This window comes from Panthera pardus, unplaced genomic scaffold (genome assembly GCF_024362965.1).
Source record: "Panthera pardus isolate Hobbes unplaced genomic scaffold, ASM2436296v1 HiC_scaffold_26, whole genome shotgun sequence".
NCBI classification, from domain to species: domain Eukaryota; kingdom Metazoa; phylum Chordata; class Mammalia; order Carnivora; family Felidae; genus Panthera; species Panthera pardus.
This window is the reverse complement of record NW_026526832.1, coordinates 8,201,273-8,225,195: the sequence shown is the minus strand read 5'-3', so window position 1 is coordinate 8,225,195 and position 23,923 is coordinate 8,201,273. Positions and strand designations below refer to the sequence as shown.

The window sequence follows — 23,923 nt, the reverse complement described above, 5'->3', positions numbered from 1 at the left end:
TCTACAAAACTTGTCAGTAATAACTCCATAATGTCAGGATGAAGACTCTTTAAAATTAAAACTCTAGAAAAAAGAAAAAAAATTGAGGACCATAATTTTATTCTACTGATAAATAAAATGTTTGCCATTTCTAAAATTTCGTATTTCAACTTAGTGACTAAAATATAGTAAGAGTTTTATTAAACTAGGAACTAGTGATTGATCTAGAATACTCCAAAGAATACATACACAGAGATAGTATGCCAATAATTCTACCCGTTCTTACCAATTTTCACAAGATATCTAAAATTCTAAAGCTGGAATTTGGCAATATTCCTTCCTTAGCAAGAATTAAATCAATTTAATAGCATAGGGCAAATGTTTTAAATGGAGCTTGGCAGACTAAGCTATTCCATCAAATCAATGTCAGTTGTTTTTTGTTTATTTGTTTGTTTGTTTTCCCTTCTTCTTCGTCTTCTACACTGTGCCCAAAAGAAGGTTTATGGTTTGGTCAAAGTCCTGAACGGCAGAATAGAGAAGGAAAGACCGCCTCTCAAATAAAGAAGTACAGATCCATTATTAACAAAAATCAAGACGTTTCCAGGAGAAAACATCCTAAGTAAAATGAATAAACAAAACAAAACAAAACACCCATTTGGTCATATTTAAGGGCTACCTTGTGAGTTCACTTAATAATATTCAATATTACTTTAGTGACATGTAATATACTTTTATATAGATCACAAGTGCTATCTAATACAAGAGGGTTCAATAACTGAAATGATTAAAAAATATAATGGGAAAAAATTCCTACCAAAGGAATAAAGTTTATGAGCTAATGTGGGCAGGATCACATTCAATGCAAGGCCTCTGGGAAAATCCTTCCTTAAGTATGCAAGGTATTCATTTGCTTCTATATTACTATCTTTCAGTAAAATACATGTCCCAACAAAACACATCCCAATAAGGGGAGTATTAGCAATATGAGAACCAACATAAAATAAATATTCATCCGAAGTTACCCCCCGACACACATGCATCTGCAGATGGATATTATAATCTCTGCTTTGCTTGATTCCATCATGATACCACACTCAGTAACTGTCCATCTTTATAATATAACACCAAAGAGATGTAAAGACATTGGAAGGCATCTTCAGGAATATCTGTTCCCTCTGCCCATCTTCCCCTGCCCCCTCACCCTCACTCTACACTTTTAGCAGGAGAATGTAGTTTTGGAGAGAACATACTTGGCATTTGACATATCACATAACATTTACACAAGAGTTAACCATTTTTAGAACAAACTGTATTACATATTTTTTCCTGGAAATTCAACCAACATAATCATTCATTTTAATACCCTTTGTTGTCCTGCAGATATTATATTTTCCTCCCTTCCCTCCTTCCTTCCTTCCTTCCTTCTTTCCTTCCTTCCTTCCTTCCTTCCTTCCTTCCTTCCTTCCTTCCAGTTTGGACATTGCTCATTGACTCAAACTTTCTGCTTTGCATTTAGTGAGCGCAATGCCCCCTCCTAGGTAAGGAAGGAGAAATAGCTCTAAATAGCAGCTGTCAATGGAAGAATCATCACACAACCAGGCACTCGGTGTTATGACATTGGCAAGTGTCACTGTAAAGTGTCAATAGGAAGATTGTTCCCAATCCTTTTCCCTAACCTGTTCCTTGTCAAAGAGGATGCTTGAACAGAACCTTATTCTGTCTCCGTCACTATTATCAGTAGGGTAAAAGGGTTCACTTAATCATGGAAAGTAAAATCAGACTAGAACTAAATAAGAGCTATATGACTTTTCCCACGTTGGCATAAAACTAAAAAAAGCAGAACTGGTCATGAAGTCATAATTAAGCATTAGCATGTAAGCAGAAACATGATCTTATATTGTCACAGAAACACAGTATCAGATACAAGCAGCAAAAAAAATGTTCCAGTCAAGCCCTGGTAGCCAGGAAATTCTTTTCAAAGGTGTTTCCTTTTTGGGCTTTCCCAATTTGTACTCAGTAAAGAAGTTAGGGACCTAATGTGAGGGTTTAAATATTCACTTTCAACAAATAAGTAAGTAAATAAATATCTCCTTTTTTTTTGTATGTATATCATGTGATTGAAAACAGAATGCACACTTTCAACCCATTGTAAGTAGTTTGACAAACTGTGTCACAAAACTCATTCTATCATAACCTCTATAATGTACTTAAAGTATGCAACAGTACAAAAAAAAATAAAACCAAATCAAGATCTCTATATAGACCATATTGATAAGTGGCACGTGAGGGAGCACTGGTATTTTTTAAGGGGCCTTTACAGTAAATATTCCATTCCTTGTATGCCTTTTCATTAAAAAAAAAAATGCATACGCTCTCCCATTCACAAATGCACTCAACCCCACATAGACGTATAAAAAAAAAGAACTTACACAATTTCGTCGTTCTGGAACTCGAGCTCTCCGCAAGTGTCCTCAAAGTCCTCCCCACCACCTCTGGCAGTCCCTTCGATGGTTTTATAGGGAACGATAACATTTCCTCGAGCTCCAGATGTTCTCAATACCTTCACCTCCATAATGCCAATGCTCTCGCTCACGTGAGTCACAGGTTCCTCAAAAGTAAAGATGCCAGCGTGGTCATCATCAAAGATAGTCACAGTGGCAGTGGAGGGAGAGCCGAGGCAAGCGAGTGTAGAAACGTGATTGGCTTCCAGGATGCCATCTTCTGAGGCTTCGGAAGATACTTTAACGTTGCTCAGATGCACAAGGAAATTTTCATCCTCCTCAAAGATATCGTCATCAATGATGCCAACTCTGATTTCCTTCTGGGTCTCACCAGGCTTAAAGACCACAGTTCCTTCGGTAAATTCGTAATCAGACCCAGCATTGGCTGTGCCATCTTCCGTTCTGAAGTCAACAAACACAGTGTTGGTCAAATCACCACCTCTGCGGAGAATGGTCAGGGCTACAGTACCACAGTTCTCCAGACACTGGTATGTCCCTTGTTCAAAGAAGATCTTACTAACAGGGTCGTTTTCAGCCACTTCAGTGTTGACCTCGTGCATGCTGACTGCCTTCCTTGCCTGGTCAGCTGCATGCCTCTTTAAAATGTTGCCAGCTCCAGTCATCAGGCGAGTAGCTTGGATGCGGTAAAATGCTCGACTTTTTTGCTGCTGACTTAGGACTTGGTAGTTAGCTAATTCTATTAATTGCTCTATTTCTTTCTCCGGATGTTTCTGCTTGAGCTCCTTCAGAATCCTAGCCATTTCTCGCCTGGCCTCTTCATCATCTTGGTCCCTCTCGTCAACCTCCAGAACCAGGGCACCATCTAAGAAATTGTCAACGTGGGAATTGACCACTTTCCCATCCATTTCAATTTCAGTCTTGGAAGATGGCCTGTCTCCTTCATGTTCAATAATCATTCCCCTCTGCTTGCCAGCCCGATACCTCTTGTAGACATACTTGTAAAACAGAAGCCTCCTATCTGCTACCCAAGCGAACACAACACAGATGGGAAAGAAGAAGAAAGTAAGCAAACCTTCCCACACCTCCACGACCCCAGGAGAGATGACAGACAAAATAATGTAAAGCCAAGTATAGGCAAAGATGCTCCAGGCTGCTGTCACAAAGAACACACGCAAATGCTTAATCTTCCTCGTCTCTCCATCTGGGACCACGTAAACACAAAGCGCGATAATGATGAACATATTGAATGCAGCACTTCCCACGATGGTGCTGGGACCTAGGTCTCCCGCAGTGAAGTTATGGCCACACACTTCAATTACCGAAAGGAGAATCTCTGGAGCAGAAGATCCCAGGGCCATCAAGGTCAGGTTCGAAACGGTCTCATTCCAGATCCTCACAGTGGTCTTGGTGGTCTCTCCATTGGGTTTCTTTATGGTTATTTCTTTTTCTTGAGACGTGATGACCTCTATAGAGGACATGAACCGGTCGGCAATGATAGAGACTCCGAGAAACATGTAGACCATGGCCACAAAATACACGGTAGCTCTAGCAATTTTGTCTCCAAAGGAAGGGTCTTGGGGCTCCCAAATGGGTAAAATCACCCCCTTCTTACAGTAATATGAGCCGGTACACTCGCCAGTTTCATTGCCTTCTCCTTCCATTTCTGTGTCAGCACTTATAAGGTCCACATGGGAAAATAAGAGAGCCACGAAGGCTAACAGATGAAATCCCACCGAAAATGTAGGTGAGAGTCTTAATCGCAGCATGTTGTACAATGGTAGACTTCCAACTGTCCCAACCTACCAGTAGAAATAAGATGGAGGGAGGGTAGGGAAAAAAAAAATCACACCATCAGAGCCAGATCCAAAGCATGACTAATTACTTACTTTTATTACTTTTACCAATGATTTGTTTATTTTTGGCTACCGTAACATCTATGGTGAATCATTATTCTAAGTATCCAGCATTGATTAAGCAATCCTTTGTAAAAGTCACAACTCAATCTCTCTGCTTTTCTACATGAAGCCTCCATTCCTGGAGCAATGTATACAATTGACTTCCTGGAAGTGAAAAGTTGAATTATAGGTTTGCCTTGTTGACTACATAGTTAGGCATACTAGCAGCCAATAAGGGGCGGGGGCAGGGGAAGACTTCTGAAGCATTGAATAATTTTCTCCTTGTTGCGAATGCAGGTTTTCTTTTAAATTTTGGTTACTATAGTCACCTTCCAGAAATGGTTTCATTGCCAAAATCACCTTATTAAGACTGCTGTTCTAATGTTCAGACTCCAAAAACTTTACCAACACAAGGCCTCTCAATGATCTTAAATTCTGGAGCACACCTTACACTGCATTTTATGAAATCATGTCCTATGGCTCCAAGCTTACTTGGAAACACAGGGATATCTTCAAGGTTTCCCACAAAGTCAATGGTATTTGTACTTGAGAGGAAAAATATTCTGCTATAATGCAGTATTTCTGCACATTAAGTATAGTTTTTAAAAACATATTTTGAGGAGAGTACATTTCCTCCTAATTTTCAGCAAGCCCAGTTCCCCGGATACGTTAGCAGTTGGGCATCTGGTTCTTGAAGCACAGCTCTTCGAATCTGGGTACAGATCTCGCTTTAGAATCTGCAGGCTGTCCACAGCAGGAAAGGGAGATAACCAGGCCCGGGTCTAGTCGTGTGTTAAGGCTCTTGTCTGACAGGCTGTGAAATCAGCTTTCCTAGCCATAAAATGTTCCTTCTCGGTGTTGATGTCATCCTTTTCCATGGTCATTCGAAAACATATATTGGTTCTGCACAGGGTTCAAGTGACCAAAAAATCCAGGAGCAATAATTCCATCTAAATTAGCTCATGTGGCAGAACAACAGTGACCACAAAGTATATACATGATGAAGGGCTGTAAGTAATTAGAGATCTAGCAGTAGACTCACTGAGCCACATAAAGCTTGATAAACAAAGCAAAGTTGTGGACTGGAAAACCATGGCACTAACCTCACCCACCAGCTCAGGCAAAACTCCACTTGGACCATACATCACCTCTGCCTCTAAGGCTTGGTTAGGTGCTGACATAGAGGAAGGTCTGGTCCAAGTCAGGGTAACTCTGGTCTGAAAGGCCAGTTATGACATCAGATACAGTGTTGGTAAGAAGGGGTCCTGAGTCAGAACATCACCTTGTGGCCTGATAAAAACTTAAAAGTGGAGCTAGACTGGAGCTTTTCAGAGCCTGGGGCAGTCTAAGAGCCTCCCACACATTCATTTATATTCTCTGGCCTATGTTTGCTACTGATGGCATATAGTGGAAATTCACCGTGGCCCAGGAGAAACCCCCTGGCCCGGCACATTCTGGCAGACCCTCAGAGAGCCCACCGTTGCCAAAAAGCCCCTTTTAGCTCATCGTTACTGGGAGATAAGCTTTGACATTTTCCCCACACTAAAGACACAGCAGAGGGTCATGGTAGCAGAATTACATTCTACATAAAAGGCTGAAAAAAGAGAAAAAGCATATTTTTAAAATATGCAAGATTCATGGTCCGTGATTCTACTTGTTCGGTCATTATAGGGCTTGGGTAGGTTGTGGGATCGCCACTTAAAACAGGGAGACATTGAAGCAACCTGCAAGAGTAGTGGGAGATCTAGTTTAAATTCCCTTACGCAGCCATTTATTCCACAAATATTTATGAGTGCCACCTAGTACATGTTTTAGAATGACCTGCGGGGCTCTCTCCTAGGTCCTAAGAATTCATCAATGAATTAAAAGCAAAAAAAAATACAAAGTCTCTGTCCTTGAAGACCTTATGTTCTATCAGGGAGGAAACAAATAAATAAATGTCAGATGCTAAAAAGTGCTGGAGAGGTGGGGGCAGAAAGCAATATAAGTAGGACAGGGAGTCCATGTGTGTGAGAGTGTGTGTGAGTGTATACGTGAGTGTGTGTACATAGCATACATGATTTTATATTGGATGGTTAAGAAAGGCATCCCTGATGAGATAACATTGGAGCTAAGTCCTGAAGGAATTAAGGGACCCAGCCCTGTGGATATCTACAGGAGGAGAATTCCAAGTAAGTGCCAAGACCCTGTTGGGACTTTTCTTTGTGTAATCTAGGAGCCATAGAGGAACCAGTGTGACAAGAGGGCATGAGCAAGGGGAACAGGGCTCAGAAGCTGGGGACATAGTGGGAATGGATCAGGAAAGGAATGGAGTCCACCTTAAAGCACTGGCTTTGATCGTGAAAGAGATGGAAATCATGGGGAGGTTCTGATCAGAAGCGTGAGATCAGCTGATTTTCCTATTACAAAGATCTTTCTGCTGGTTCCCTGAAGAATACAGTTATAGGGACAGGCAAGAAACAAGGAGACCAGGTTTTGTCTTTTATTTAAAAATCTGGGGGCACTTGAGTGGCTCAGTTGGTTAAGCTCCTGACCCTTGGTTTTGGCTCAGGTCATGATCTCACAGTTCATGAGTTCCAGCCCCACATCTGGATCTGCACTGACAGATAGATAGATAGATAGATAAACAAATAAAACTTAAAAAAAACACCCTGAATTATAAATGATCCCAATGCCTGGCAGGTATAAAAAAGGATACAATCAAGATTTCTAGTTTAAAACCTTTGGAAAATTTACAACTTAAAACGTCTTGGGAACCTGTGGAGATCAGAAAGGTTAAGTATTTGCTCACAGAGTGTAGTATGGAATGGAGAGAGGAAACCCAGAACGGAGATTCCAACCTGTGCCTGTCCCCAGGACTGATATAATTCACCACTTGCTTCAAATCCCGGCCAAATCTCATCATTCCATTTTCACATTTCAGCCAAAATGAGCTTTCTAAAGTACAGCTCTGACTCTCTCACTCCCCTTAAAACTCTTCTTGGTTGCCTATTGCCCTGAAAACAAAACCCAATCCCCTCAACAAGCTGCTCAGACCTTTTAGGATCTAGCCTCTGAGTTCTAGCATATGGAAATTCTTTCCATCCCCTGACCATGACCATGCGTTCTTACCTCCAGCTCTTCGAAGACTGTGTGTTCTGCACCCCCAACTATTTTCTTTCTTAGAAGTAAATGTCAAAACAGCACAACAGCAAATCATGGCCAATTGCCTGAGAGATTAACAGGAGGTTCTATTTACAAACACTACAACAGACTCTATGCTAAATTCTTTATATGTATTCTTATATCTAATACTTACAATAACGAGCATTGCTATTTTACACAACTCCTAGTGTTGCCATTTACATTACAGTCCATGAGAATAGCACTGCCTGGAGTTATGTAATGCTCAGTGCCCTTACAATCACCCTATGCAGTAGATATTATTAGCCCACTTTGGAGACGGGCTTCACTGAGGCACAGACAGGTTAAGTACTTGGTGGAAGTCATAAAGATAGTAAACTCCCAAACGAAGATTCAAACCTTGGTCTGTCTCTGAGACTGGTATCATTAACTGTTCCATAACAGCATCCCTGATAGTGTGTGAAGTAATCTTAGAGAGCTATTGGATTTGGACTTGGACTGGCCCATTGGAAAACCTCTTGGCTTCCATGAAGGGTTAGGAGGGCCTCAGTAGCAAAGCCCCATGGAAGGTTTCCAACAGCCTCCCTTTTGATCTTGTGGATTAGAGACTCAAACAGACAAACACTGAGAGCTGTGGTGTAATGTACAGGCTGGCATGTTCCTAGACACAATTGCCCTAAACTTGCTTGTTTTTTACCAATTACCTGGCCACCTCTTCCTGCACACACTCTCAGGGCAATCCTTTAGGTCAGCCAGAAAAAAAAAAAAAAAAAGTCCTGCCCAACCCACATCTCACAGCATATTCTTAGCCAAAAGGGTACAGATGTCTAAGGGCGGATGCATCAGTAAAAATTCCTATCAGAGAAAAAGGAAGGGGGTTTCTGAGGTTAACTTCAAAACATCACAATTATATTCAAAAGGTGGTAGTATTGTAATCTGTGAAATCAGTGGACACAAAACCCTGATACAGATTTTTGGCAATGGAGCGACTGGAAAGAACTCTCTGGACCTCAGTTTCTTTCTTTACTAAATTAATTACCAAATCCAAATGCTTTGGAGGATGTGGGACAGATGTTATCTAAATAAGAGTTCCTTCTTCATTCTTTTGTTTCAGGGTATTTCCTCTGTCATCAGATTCAAGCAGAACTACCTGACCCTTCCCCCTGTCTCCTTAAATACCTATTTCCATAAAAATTAAGCAGGGAATAGAGGCTGTTGATATGTCATTCTGTTGCCCAGCTTTCTTATATTCTGCCCTGGTCTACTGAACTCTGTAACAAGGGGGAGGCTATTTTTCACAGTGGTTTCAAATCAACTCTTACATCAAAGGCTGACTCTTGCTTAGGAATATCCATTACATCATCTAAATGAGCCTTCGGCACAAAGTCAAGAATACCCAGATCATCTTCTGCTCACTATTTATTTTAAAGGAAAACTAACAATGCCACATCTACAGATGTGAATGGCAGTGATGAAGGTTAGTGAAAAGGCCCACACACCAGTGTTGAAGGTGGCGAGGTCATAGGAATGGAACATGCACCTGTAAGACAGATTTTTACCAAGACAGATTTCCTTGGTAAAGAGTGGGGAAGAGCCCCCCACTGCAGAGGCCTGAGGAATAATCAGTGAAAGGGGTTCCCTGTGGGGGTCTGTAGCCAGGTTTGACTACCAGAGAGGACCCGACTCAGAGAGAAGAAACACCTTTGGCACCCCTACCAGTCCAGTGCACAGGGCAGCCTAATCTCATTCTATTGACTGGCAGCTTGGGTTATTCAAAGGAACTCCTTGACTCCCTCATCAGGACCTAGAATTCCTTTCTATGTAATTCGTGCTGACTGAATGCATCAAAGCTAAGCAATTAATCTGTTTCTAAGGCAACATTAAAGCAACCATACGTTTTTATCCACTATTGAGACAAGCACTTGCAAACACTTTTAGACAAAGGGATGATGCCAGAGGATGATGTTCCTTATCTAACTAGCCATCTAGGGTGCAAATTACTGTTCTGGCACCCAACCTCAGGCTAACAGACCGTGACCACATGTTAGGAAGGATCTCTGTTTCCACAACGACTCTCTGCTATTATCTATTTTTTTTTTTTTCTCAAAGAGAATTTCCTCTTTGTTGTTTAATACTTTGGGACAGGTCCTCCAGAGTACAGGCAGTGAGAGGTCATAAAAAGGGCTCCCGCCCTCTGGCTGAACGTACTAGACTACAGTCAGGATCCTGTCCCGTGTCGGAAAACACCCAGCTCATTCATCAAAGGAAGCAACTGGGGTAGTGGTCAGGCAGTGTGGCCAAAAAAATACAGATGAATTTAGGATTTAAAATAATGAAGAAGTTATTGGAAAGTCATGAGATGTACTCCCTACTTTGTTTTCCTATGTAGCACTTATTACTCTTTACGTGCTAATATAATTTATTTAAGGGTTCTTTTTGTTGCCCATCTCTCTCTGATAGATGTAAACTTTGTTACAGGTGAAGATGTTTGTCTCTTTTGTTCATCAACGGAGCCCCAGTTCCTGGAGCAGAATCTGGCACGTGAAAGATACACAGCACCTGCTTATTGAGTGAATACAGTAATTCTCAGAAAGTCATGTGCTGATTTCACCAAATCTCTGAAGGTGAATCAGAACCTGAGAGCTGGGACTAGGCATCTGATTTTAAAACCGTGCCCTGTGTGAAGTAGGTGCCCCTAAACTGAGTAGAGGCCGGTATCACACTGAAAAGCCAATGTCAGCATTAGGTGGAGGAGGGGAAAGGGGATTCAGGTTCACGGACAGAGAACCTCACCCTGGAAAAACTGACCTCCAGCATAAAAAGAGGAGCTGGGGCTTTGACAGTTTCCCCAGGTCCTGGAGGTGGGTCCTCCTGCATGAGCTCTGGCTTGCTGATTTCTTTTGGAATGCCAAGTTCATCTTGATATTTTGAATATCCCCAACAAAGCATATCTTCTCCTTGCAGTAAAATAAACAGACATCTGGTCAAACACCAACCAAAAATGACCTCCATCAGGGAGGTCCCATAAAAGGGAAAGCACATCAGCACATCAAGAGTATACATTTAAATATATTAACTCTGCATACTGGTGTGGAAATAGGAATAAGAGAAAGAAAGCTGGACAACAGAGTCTTTTCAATAAAAAAGGGAAGCTGCTCGGCTAATCTTGGGCCAGGACTGTCCTCAGATTCATTCTGCCAGTGCCAAGGGCAGAGGAAGGCCCCCCGTGAGGGTATTTATGACAATAATGACTGCAACCATTGACTGAGCACTTGCTTTTTTCCAGAGGCTTTACTGACTGCTTTGGATTCACTGTCCCCGAGGTTTCTGACATCGCAAGGAGATACTATCATCCTAATTTTACCAGTGAGAAAAATAAATGGTTCATAAAAGTAAGCCGGTTGAAGTCATACAAACCTAAGTACAACTAGGAGTTTAATCCAGGCACTTTGCATTAATTACACCATCATGCTTTCCAAAATGGCAGCATCTTTTTTTTCCACTTCCTGTGTGAACGATTCTGTTATTTGGTAAAAAAGAGCCCCCTGCTTAGGTTTTTTGTGCAAAATACCTTTCCATGCCATCCTCCCTTCCCCCTAAATAAATGTCTATCATTTATACTATCTTATCAAGAGCTTTCATGGCCCTCTCTCCTGACTCATGCCTCCTCATCCCCTGAGTAAGCATTTTATAAGCACTCCTATTCATCACATAGTGAGGGAAAGATGATCCATTTGGGGGATCATCAGCTAAAATCTGAGGTCTGAAATCACTCCAAAATCATGCAATAATCTCAAGGATTTTCCCTTTGGTCCGGAGAAAAGAAAATAGAGAAGGAAATCCTAGCAGGGAGCATGCAAAACTAAAATAAAAGATGGGTGGGGTAGGGAAAAAGATACCAAATTTTAGCACGACATGTTAATACTTTGCTCTAGGAACAATAAGTCAATATTTTTTCAAGAATTTCAATGCAGCTCACAAATTTGCTATCCTGGGGTCATGACTTTTTTTTTTAATTTTTAAACAAGTAAGTAATCCAACAAAACAGGAAAACACATTCATTCATGGTTTTGTCTGCCAAGCTTCTCTTAGCCACTCACATACGCCAGATACTGTATTAAAAAGGATGAATTAGAGGGGTGCCTGAGTAGCCCAGTCAGTTGAGCATCAGACTCTTGATTTCAGCTCAGGTCATGATCCCAGGGTCATAGGATCAAGCCCTGCATGGGGCTCCATGTTGAGCGTGGAGCCTGCTTAGGATTCTCTCTCTCTCTTATCTCTCTCTCTCTCTACTCCTCCCCAGCTCATACACTCTCTCTATAAAATAAAATAAAATAAAATAAAATAAAATAAAATAAAATAAAATAAAATAAGATGAATAAGATAATATCCCCCAAGAAACTCATATTTTGGTGGGATATTATAAAAGCCAAAGTGTAGGTCCCCCTTCTGGAACAGAACTCTTTTGTTACTAGAGAATCACAGAAAAGGAGAGACTTTCCAGGCATTCAGACCATGAGATCATGGATACACCTCGACACACTCAAAGTGGATCACCTCATTACCAAGTTAATGCACTTGAGCTCTTGGGTTAATACAACCAGGGTTCTAGAAACCTCAGACTTCCCACCCTACATCTCTACAACCCAGGGTTTTTAAGCATAGTGAACTCCTCGAGGCAGGGCCTCGGAACACCTCATCTGTGCTCTGTGACTCTTTCAGGGGCCTCGTTATGGACAATAATAACTATTTCAGGTAATAATTTGTTCGCCATCCACCCTGAAGAGAAAGAGAAGCCCTTCTTTGAGGTCTGACCTTACATACTGGGAACCAAAAATGAGGTCATATGCATGCGTTTATATCTAGGTCACCAAAAAAGATTTCCTACCTAAAAATATTTTCCACACGAGCTTGTTGACATTTCATCTTAAGAAATTTGGGTTTTCTGAGTGAAGTACAGCCCTCGGTATATTTCTGGCTCTAGACAGTGGACCAGTCATTTATTCATCAAGCACTTATTGAATGGTGTCTATGTGCAAAGCACCAAACCAAACACTACAGGGATTACAAAGATGATTGCACCTGCACCTGATGAACTCACCATCTTCAAGCAACTCAAATAGTTAGTTACTCGAATTACCACGAATACTAGGAAGGATATGGAAGATTCCATAAAAGGAGAGGATCGAGGGGCACCTGGATGGCTCAGTCGGTTAAGCATCCGGCTTCGGCTCAGGCAGGTCATGATCTCACAGGTCATGGGTTCAAGCCCCGTGTCGGGCTCTGTGCTGACAGCTCAGAGCCTGGAGCCTGCTTCAGATTCTGTGCCTCCCTCTCTCTCTCTGCCCCTCCCTTGCTCTTGCTCTGTCTCTCTCTGTCTCTCAAAAACTAATAAATGTAAAAAAAAATTTTTTTTAATTTTTTTTTAACGTTTATTTATTTTTTGAGACAGAGAGAGACAGAGCATGAACAGGGGAGGGTCAGAGAGAGAGAGGGAGACACAGAATCTGAAACAGGCTCCAGGCTCTGAGCTGTCAGCACAGAGCTCGACGCGGGGCTTGAACTCACGGACCGTGAGATCGTGACCTGAGCCGAAGTCGGACGTTTAACTGACTGAGCCACCCAGGCGCCTCCCCAAAAAAATTTTTTTAAAGGACAGGATTGGAAGGATGACAAAAGCATCCGATGTACAGTATCTCTGAAGAGGAAACCCAGATTCGAACTTTAATAAGCACCCCAGGTGATTTGATATGGGCAGTCTTGGCAACACCCCTCAGCGGCATTGGATTAAAGGGAAGAACTGGGTAGAGAGTAGAACTGGCATGGGGTATCTTCAGCAAACACAGACTGCAGAGCAGAGCACTTAGACAAAGTACTGGACAGAGACTAGTACTGAAAAACGAGAATTAGTGTTTCTTGCAATAGCAGCAAGGTGTTGATGTGAAATCATACATCAGAAGGGCTGTTCTTCCCATAGATTGGCACTCCAGATGGCATCAAAATATGAAGCCCCTTGGTGAGTTGGAGGGTGGGGGGTCGGGAGGTAGGAGAGAAGACAGTGGAGGAGAATGGACGCTAACAGGAGATCACGGGGCTCCCAAAAGAGATTAAAGCATTGGGAGTCATTTATGCCTACTTCAAAATTTTGCCAAGGGTTAGTTCTGCCCTGTTGAAATAGAAACAGCTAAGGACTGCTGGGACATTACATCAACACATGACAAAAACCCAGGATAAATGGAAGAGTTTGCAGACTTTCTAACCAGGTTCCATGCACAGTTCCTGAATAGAGGAGACAATATGCAGAAACATAAATCCCAAACCTGAAGCTTTAGGTGCTGAGGAAGGCTGTGCTCTTTAAATTATAGGGTCTTTGTGGGGCTTTTCACCACCCCCTCTGTTCACTTCAACTCAAGGCTAAATCTTTGTAGTCGCTTTGTGCATTCTAGTTGGCTCTTGGGACTGGGGATATTTAATACAGAATCCAATTTCAAGCTATGTGATAGGAACACCCGGAATGCCTTTTTTTTAAAAAAATCTTTTTTAACAAGGAAAATGCTGGTTATGTGAGCAGAGGCTGGTGAATTTCATCAGCTTTTTCCCTGAGTCATTAAGCTTCATCTTCAAGTAGATTGCTTTTCAGAAGATGGAACCCTATCAACTTGAAGTTTGTAAGTCTTTTAAATTTTTCTGCATAGTGTCAAATCAGTCCTTGAAAGAATAAGATGTTCTTGAGAAACGCAGTAGTAGGAAGGGAAAAGAAATATTCTTTTAAAAAACTCAAGTTGATAGATGCTCGTGTAATGGTGACCCTTCGTCAATATTCTATGCTACCGTTTTCTAAAGTTTCTGACAATATACCTAATGTCATGGCTCTAAAACTAGATGCACATGTATATACAACAAATAGATTTTTTAAATGGAAGCAGGGTAGAAAGGAACTAGCCAAATTCTAATATTTAGAGGAATAAATTGAGTAGTTTATGGGAAAACATGAAATTTTTACACAAATCCCTGAGCACAGTTTATGAAACATACAATTTCTCCACTAGATAAAGTATCTAGTGAATATGCCCTTTAAACCAATCCCATATACCTATATTTGAAGAAGTGTTTAAATATTGGCTAAAGTGTTACGGTTTTAATGTTATGTAACTATGCCAAGACGATTATGTTATGGTCTTTTTGTGATAGGCCAGGATTGGAGAGGAGCCAGTGGAAAAGAGTTGAGAAAAAAAGTCAGTGGAGGAAGAAATGCCAATCATTTAATCATTTAATTAGCAAGTGAAGATAGTAACTTACGCCTTTTAAGCAAGGATTATTTTCATCAGTATCAACGACTTACGAGAGAACATTCACTCACTCATTCAACAAACTCTGAATGTCTATTACCTGTCTGGAATGGGAGAGGCACTGGGGCTAAAATCATGAGGTAAACAGATACACTCTCTCTCCTCCTGGAATATATTATGTAGCTGGGAAGACAGATGACAGATGTTATTTTAAATTATTTCAAAAAGAAACAATTGTTAACTCTGATAAATGTTGTAAAGGCAACACGCAGTCCTGCAAGGGTAAGTCATAGAGGATCAGACCTGCTAGGGAAGGCTTTGCTGAAGAAATAACATGTGAGCTGAAAATTAAGATAGTCAGCAGGAACCTAGGCAAAAGATTGTTGGAGTACAAGGTCTTAGGTCAAACTTTTTGCAGTTCACCTTCTCTGGAATGGGGTTGGTTACTGACAGACCTACCTTCTTAGATATGCTGGGGGATGCTTTCACATTTAGAAAATACTGAAAGTGGCTTCTGCAATTTTTTTGAGACTTGCCCCTCTGAGGTCACAATCATGTAATCACAATTAATTTCTTTCCATCGCTCTGCTAGGGACAATGAGGTAGATGGAAGGGTCATCAGTCTGGGGGCCAATGACTGCTGATCTCAAGGATCAGTCCTGTGGCCTTGGACAAGTCATTTTCCCCTTCTCGGCCTGATCTGTAAAACTGGGGAATTTTGCTAACAATATGAAGTTACAATATCCTAATCCCTCCCTTTGGTGTCCATGGTCAACATTCACAATACAGCACATGTCTATCTTCCCAGGATTTCTGTTCCTGGTAATCAACTGAGCTACTAAATAAAAATTACCCAAACGTGCACAGTTTTCCCTTCTCATGCTTTTCCACCAGCCCTCCATGATCCATCTTAAATGTACAATCTCCCTTCATAAAACTGCTTTTATTGCTAGGAAGTCCCCTGAAAGCCTAACTAATTTGCCTCTACTCCCTTTTCCCAACATGAAAACTCAGGCCATGGTAACTTAAAAGACCTTTCCAAAGCCACACATCTCAGACTTGCCAGGGTTAGGCTCTACCACGAGGTCTTGGATGCTAGGCTCTAGGCCACCTCTCTTTGTGTGATCCCAACCCCAAACGCTAGGATTCTTCTGGCTCACTAATATTGCCTTTGGGTCTCTCACAATCTAGCTGTATGTCAGGAGTTGCCAAACTATGGCCATCAGGTTGAATGTAGCCTGTCACCTAATTTTATAAGGCTCATTTTGTTAATTTTTTTACCTTCGTAAATAATTGGAACAATGAAAAAATGTTTTTTGATGTGAAAATTATATGATGTTCAAATTTCAGTGTCACTAAATAATGTTTTGTGGCACACAGCATGACCATTCATTTGTGTATCGTCAACGGCTGCTTTCCTGCTACAACAGCAGTGTTGACTAATTGTGACAACCCTATGGTCCACAGAGCCAAAAATGTTTACTATGTGGCCCCTTGGAAAACAGTTTTGTGACCTCTGGTGTATGTCATTCTGTGTGTCCTTACCTTCCTCCTTTCCATGGCGACCTCCCATAATTACCCTGTTCATATAAAAGCATACAGGCAGGGACAGAGACTCACCATTCACCTCAAGGAATAAGAACAAATTCTTATTGAGCGCTCATGTGCCAGAAACCAGTCCAAATGTTTCACAAGTATTAATGTATTATTCCTCACAGAAAAACCCACATGGCCTTTTACTATTATCATTCTCATTTAATAGATGAGGAAAATGAGGCAGAGGGAAGCAAACTGGCATGATGCTAACTACCCCTTTTCCTGAATACACATCAATATTATGACTATCGTGATATGTCTCTTGACTTCAGCGAACTTTAGTCTGAGTACTCTTAGGGCCCTTCATTTTATTAGTCAATACCCTCAGTCTAGAAGCAAAAGTCATAGTTCCCTTTCCACCTTGGGGAATCATTAATAGACATCCGGACACTCCTGAGGCCAGAAAACACAGATACATTTCTGGAGGCCTTCTATATTATCAGAGAAGAAAAGGAAGATGGGACTTTGTTGAAATGACCTCAGAGCCCTACTGAATTCAACTGTTTCCTACTTCACTCTGAAAAGTCATGCACTTTCCTATGGCCTTCATTTGCTTATTTGTTTCATTTGCTTATTTGATCTCTGCTGTTTCTTCCAGAGCTAGCTGTGGTGCAAAGCAGCAAGAGCACAGATAAGGAGCAGCTCTTCAAAGGGGCAACTGACAGGTGCATGGCCAGGAGAAGAGAGGCAGCGAGGAGTCTGGGGGAAAAAGAGCCAGCAACTCTGCCCAGTCCCAACTCACACATGTCAGCTCTAGGGAGCTCACATCCTCCAGCATTTGGCAGGTAGATTATTTTGGAAGAGCGACTTGGAACTTCTGAGAGACATTCGATATATGACTTAGCACCTCTCCAAACTCTATCCTTTTGCCCCTGCCTGATGCCACTCCCTCTGGGGACTCTGCCCCAGTCTACGCAGGAAGTTGAGGTCTGTGGGTAGGGTAAGCAGTCTGATTCTCTAAACTTGCTGTTAGGACTGGATGCTATACATCGAGCAGAGCAGAGCCACAGTGGGCCCTGGGCCTTATGTTTTAAGGAGAAGCAGAAGTGAGGAGGTGGACAAGTTCAAGAAGCTCAAGGGAGAAAGCACCAGAGCCATTCAGTGCCAAAGAAAGAAAGAAAAACCACCTGTAATGGCCCAGAAAGCCTGACCATCAAATTTCAGGGAGGAACAGATTGGCAGGTGGTCTGTCCCTTGTCTGACCTCTCGAACTGTTACAGCTTCTTTCCTTAAAGGTCATGCTGGAAATTCATCCTGAATTTGGGGTTTACTTGTAAAATACATGGATACAGTGGCCTATGCTATCATTTGTTCCAGATCCCCTGTTCCATGCCTGGTTCTGACTAGACACACAGCTGATTTCAAAAGCCTGGAAATGGCCCGAACATCGCCGCAGGGTTGTCCTTGCTATAAATTAGCAGGGACTGGTTTACAGGTTTCAAAAATAGCTAGGCTTTATTTATTTTAGAAGTCCTTTTCACTCTTTGAAAATGAACTAAAATGCCTCTTCTTCCAGGAAGCCTTTTCCAATATTCTCTTCTTCCTTTCAACTCTATAGAATTTTGCTCATTAGACAATCATAGCAATAGTTCTTATTTGGCCCAGCATTTAGGTACCCTAGACCACAACATCCCTAAGAATAGAAAACATGGTACAAAGAGCAGGGCTCTTGAACAACGTCAAAAACTGGTACTGCCACCTACTAGCTCTTGGATAAGTTATTTAACTGAGCCAGGGTCTCATCTTTAAATTGGGGGAACGACGCTTTCTTGCAGGGCACTTATGAGCATTACGTGAGAAAACATACACAGGGTGCTTAGATTGGCCTTGGGCATGCAGTGGGCACTGAGCAAATGTCAAATAACTCCTCTTCATCATCTGCATTCTCCGAAAAGCCCAGTGCAATGCCTTGCATACACTGAGTGCTCAATAAATATCATGGTTGGGTTGGAGTAAATTGCTGAATCACCCTCTTGCCTGTCTGACTTTTCATCTCACGTTCGATTCAATGAAGAGATTATTCATTATTCTGACTTCACATGTAATGACATCTACAAAGTGATTATTTTTTCTGTCTTTTTAAAAATTAAGATGAATTCTAATACTTGAATTTATTTTTCTCTCTATATTATACAGGCAAGAAACCATCTGTCTGAATTGGTATCGCATGTGCATTTTGTAGGTTATTGGTATGAATATTTTAAAATGACACATAGTAGAAACCATTTGAGATTTTCAGGATATCATTTCACACGGGGGGATACAATGTGCCCATTCTCAGAAGAATTTAAAAAGCTAAGTTTTCAAGAAAGGATCAAATTTTTTATATCTTTGCCTCTGTCTGGCTACTCGCTACTTCCTCTGAGGGCACTCAGGTCCCTCATACTTCCCCACCAGAAGGAGCCTCTGAGGGCACAAACTGGGCACCAACCCAATTTCAAACTACTTTCACTTCTGCTTCACCTTCCTGTGATCCAGGCCTTCAGGACTTTTCTGTCAGCTGATCTGATAAACCAATACAAGTTAACGAATACACCGACGTCAATGGTTTATAAGAATTAACGGTAGCTCTTTCCTGGGTGATGTCCTTGCGTTTTATTAGGGATCTACTAGATAGAATTACTTAATTCAAATGAAGGTCCCATAGCGAGAATTTCTGATCTTATGTTTACAGATGGATAAATGCTTCAAACCCAAAGATGTTTTGCCCCCCTCCAATCACTTTATAGGCGGCTGCCTACAACGTACTTGCCCTTGACCATAAACACATTTCCTTCACTTGAGCTGCCAGTCAGGACTTTTCTCCTTCCATATGTCCTCCCCCTCCTCCTGAAATGGGCTACAAAGTTTCAGGTAAAGAGAAAAAGGTGATTCTCTTGAACCTTTGTCTATCTCCTTACATACTACACTCTCCTGGCGGGGCGGGTCAAAGGACGATCACAGATGTGGAAATAAAACACTTAGAGTTCAATAAGAGTTGTCAGCCAGGAGAGCCCACACAAAACACTTGAGGCAGCAAGGGCTGCAAGCAACCATCTTCCAAGTTGAGTCAACACACTGGAAAAAGGCACCCAGTCTCCTCATTCGTATTCTGAACCGCTCTCGATGAAAACATGCCAGTGAGAGTAGCTCACCCTAGAAGTCTCCAGTTCAGAAAATGGATTGTTTGATTTACAAACCTTACTGAGAGCCTAAATATTGATTAGTTTAAGCATGCAAAATATGTGTTATATAAAATATATTTTGTGGGGTGTGTGTGTGTGTGTGTGTGTGTGTGTGTGTATGAGAGCCTGGGAAGGGAGGGAGGCAGGGAAAGAGAGAGATGGAGAGACACAGACACAGACACACAGGGAAAGAGGTATCTTTTGGAAGAGAAGGAAAGAAAACGGAAAATAATCTCACTGTATTTAATGAGGCCCCACCGGACTAGCTCTGAGTCCAAATCAAAATCTCAAAAGCTGACTGTGAAAGCTCACATTTCCAGAATCTACTCCATCCCAATGGGTCAGAAAGCATCTGCCATGTACTTTCACTAAATTTCAAGTATGTCTCCAGGGGGTAGATTGCCCTTTGTTCAGAGAGAAAACTGGAAATGCCTAGTTCAGCAGCCCACTGTCTTGGTCAGCCACTAATATTACTGAGATTAGAACCCAAGTAAGTGATAGGCAGCTAAAGGGGCCTTGAGGGATGGTAGTTGCGATTCTGAAATCTGGGGAAAGTCAGGGAGAATATTTGCCACAAGAGGGAGCAGGAGAATTTGATCAGATGGGAGACTATTTGGTAGAGGTTATGATGAGGGGTCTAACTATAAGGTATGGACAATACTGGAAGATGTTCTGGCAAGAGACATCTATCCCTTACAAGAAAAAAGGGCGGGGGGCGGGGGGTCGAAAGGAGCAGGAAGAAGAGAGATTGCCACGTTTTGATGCCTAAATTCTCTGCAAATGCAAAGCAACAACTTAACAATTTTTGGTTAAAAGCAACATTCATTCACACTGAAAAAAATATAAAGCATGCAAGATATGTACGCTACCATCCTCTTTTACTCGTGTGTTTCTTTTTCCAGATTTAATTTCTAATTCAACTGGGATCTTGTTCGTTTCCATGCTGGTGGGGCAGACAGCTTGCTTCTTAACCTCCAAGCTGTGCTCCCTCTACCTGAAGGCATCAGGCAGAAAGGGCTCCTCTCACTGAATTGCAACATGAAAATCATATGGCAAAGTCCTAAAATGCACTTACTTTGGGAGAAACACATTCATGACCTAAATGGATGCTTTAACTTACTTTAAAGCAGGAATGCAACTTCATTGGGTCTGCAGAGCTTTTATCCTCATTTATTTTTTTCAAAGAAACAGATTAAATACTGAGAGGGAAGAAGCCATGCGTTTACTTTGCAAGATAAATAAAAGTCTATTTTTGTCTGATAAAAAACATGTTAAATATAGCTTGCTAACAAAATGCTGAAGCTCTCTTGGAATTTTTTTTTTTTCTGAAACATCATAAGCTTGAAAGAACAATTAATGTGATTCCTGCAACTAGTCCTGACTATACTTCATCTTCCTTTTGTAATTTTATTTGGAGTTCAAACACTGCTATTGCTATATCACCTCTCTTCCCCTTTATGGTCAACAAAATGGTTATCTAGCCCCTACTCTGAATCCAAAATGATCTAGCAGAAACCATTAAATAGTAATGATAGATAGAAAGATAGATGTATAGACAAGTAAGTAAGTAGACGGTTAGACATACAGACCGACAGACAGATAGATATAAAGCACAGCCTTCATATTCTTTTAATTCATTACTCTCCTCTTCCAGCCCTGTTAAGCTTTCAAGACGGAGTAAATGAAGTCTGATTGTCGTGGATACTTATATCCTCTGCAACCCCTGCACAGCTCAACAGTCAATGATGGTCTACCTCTGTCCAGTTCTTTATTCCCCCCCCCCCCCAGTAATTAACATTCCATATTTCGTACAAGACAACAGCTATTTGGGGGGGGGGGCAGGGAAGCAGGACTCATTTTTTTTAGTAGGCAGGAGAAATCTTAGCAAAATAGCACTTAGAATCAAATGGAATTCTTCAAGCAGGTGGAATTTGTAAAATGAAAACCACTCAAGAAAACACATCTTGCTTCTTGATGAAATAAGTGGGTCTTCCCCCACCTTCTCACTCACAAGGCCCCAAAGATGGAACTGGCTCTCCCTTCCTTCCTCCTTTCACACCAGCCTCAGCTCCCAGTTAAGCAAGTTTAGCAAACCCATACCAGCGAAATCCAAGTAACACAGGATTTGAAAGAGGAACCTAAAGGCAATCACCCTTATTCTGGTTTCGTTTTCTGATCTGAAATGAATGAAACATCTAGACACATTTTCCTCCCTCCTTTCTGGACTTGCTGCAGGAGTAGCTCTGAGAGAGAAAGAGAAAACAGGCGTGTGTGTGTGTGTGTGTGTGTGTGTGTGTGTGTGTGTGTGTGTGCGCGTGTGCGTGTGTGTGTGTATGTGTGTTTTGTGGGGCGTGGGTGAGAGGTATACTTGCAGAATCCCCTCCTGGTTGCTCCCCATTTCCCTTAGGAAATCTTCACACAGATGCTGGATTGTGGGTGTTCAATTGCTCATATTTGGAGATACTCAAGCGATGCCTTTAACCAGATCTGATCAGAATCTCCACCTACTCCACAGCTCCTCCATGATCTGGATGCCAGTACTGTCTTTACCACATCTGTCATTTTTTAAAAAGCTTCTTCCACTACACCTCCTACTGATATCCTTTTTTCTCTTTTTAGTCTTTACACCTCCAGCAGGACAAAGTTTGTATTGTTATAGTCACAACCACTAGTGGCTGACTAGCAGGAGAGATAAAGAGCGCCAGCCAGGGAGCCAGGCTAAGGGGGGGAGGGGGGGGTGGCTAAACATACCCAGTGCAAAGCATGACTTTCTTTCCAGTGACTGCGGACACCATGCACGATTATAGCTCTCTTCAAAAAAAAAAAAAAAAAAAAAATTCTTTGTTAAATTTGATCACTCTGCTTTCAACCCAACCACTGCCACTTTGTCTGGAGAGGGAAATACAAATTGCCAGCCCCAGTCATTCATCAAATAGTCAACAGAATCCTGGGGGGGCGGAGGGGGGGGCGGTGGATTTTTAAAATCAAGGATGCACACATACTGTATTTTTAAAAGCATCGCCGGGGCAGATTTGGTTTCTTTAGCCGACCGTCCACCCATAAGACCTCCCTCTTCTTCATTAAGGAGGAGCCAAGAAGGATATCCTCACATCTCAGCACACAGACCATTTCCCCAAGAGCCAGCAAAGCTCCAGAGGCAGATAATGCAGCTGCAAAGTTCCCTTCGAATCTCGAGGGGGAAAGATGCCTGTGCGCGCCCAATCCCCACCGCACACCGCTGCACGGTGTCCAGAGACCGGGACCCTTCAGCCCACTCCCCGCTGCAATCCCCCCTTGCCTGTTCCGTCTGCCCTGGCCACAACTCCCTCCTCTCCGCAGTCCGTGGCGAAGGAACACCTAGAGCTTGCCGGAAAAGAGACTCGCGAGTGTGGCCTTGGGGGAAGACCCCAGGGATTACCAGGAGGAGGGATGACCTCGGAGCAGAGCCCGGTGGGTGGGGACGCCTGGATGCCCAGCAGCGCAGCATTCCGGGCGGACTTAGCTCTTCGCGCCCTGAAGCCTCCGAGCCCCGCGCCGCGCAGGGTGCAGCATCCCTCCCTAGCAGCCCTTTCTTCCTCAGGCAGCCGGCGCTGGCAGGCAGGCACACTCACGCCCAGACGCACCAGCCCGAGCAATTTCGCTCCCGGAGAAGCGCGGACACCCCAGAAAACGTGGAGGGGCACACGCACGCGCGCACACACACATACACACACACACACACACACACACACACACACACACACACACACACACACACACAATTCAGCAGCCGGTCCTGTGCCCAAACGGAGGGAAGTGTAGCCTTAGGAGCACGAAATGGAAAAGAGTTGGCGGTAGCTGACCCCATCCCTTCGGCTGCCCATCCTAAGAGCCTACCTGGTTCGGGAGAGTGTGGCTCGATCCTTCCCCCGTTCCGCGGCGCTAGCAGGCAACGCGGCGCGCTCCCTCCTTTTAAATAGCTCCCGACCGGGAAGAGGTCGCTCCCATCTTCTGGGGGAAGCACAAAGCGGGCGGCGGCGGGCAGGCTCCCGTGCAGCGCCGGCGCGAGCGGGAGCGGCGGCTGCGGGCAGCCGGTGCGCGCGGGCGGGAGGCAGGCGCGGAGGCCGGGAGGCTGGGAGGGCCGGGGCCCGGGCGGCGCGCGCGCTCCCCCTCCCTCCCTCCCTCCCGCGCACACTCGCCCGCCCGCCGCCCGCAGCCTCGCACTCGCTCACACGCGCGCTCGGCCCCGCCGCGGCCCGCCGGGCCCCGGCGCCCTCGGGGACCGCCCGGGGGAAGAGCCGGCGGGTTGGTGCCGCCCCGGGCGGGCGGGGAGCCCTGCCGGCCTCCGCCGCCGCCAAGGTTTCTCGGTTTGGTCCCGGCCCTCGGCCCCGCAGTGCGTTCCGGCCGCGCGCTAGCGCTCTCTCGGGCAGCCAGCC

The 23,923-nt window shown here is 43.2% G+C and overlaps 1 protein-coding gene across 17 annotated transcripts in view; it reads right to left on the bottom strand.

Annotated features, from left to right (window-relative positions):
• SLC8A1 (solute carrier family 8 member A1) overlaps window positions 1-23,923 on the bottom strand; it is a 381,905-nt gene that overhangs the window by 302,694 nt on the left and 55,288 nt on the right. For 5 of the 17 annotated variants that reach the window (XM_019446486.2, XM_019446524.2, XM_019446494.2 and 2 more), the window contains exons 1-2: window positions 22,927-23,083; window positions 2,409-4,240 (exon numbers count right to left, since the gene is read on the bottom strand). In XM_019446486.2, coding sequence (XP_019302031.1) covers window positions 2,409-4,240; window positions 22,927-22,995 — 1,901 coding nt within the window. In that variant the 5' untranslated portion in view covers window positions 22,996-23,083. Of the gene's footprint in view, window positions 1-2,408; window positions 4,241-22,926; window positions 23,090-23,384; window positions 23,497-23,923 lie in introns of those variants that run through there. The other 12 variants (XM_053890982.1, XM_019446500.2, XM_019446514.2 and 9 more) reach the window with 6 other exon arrangements.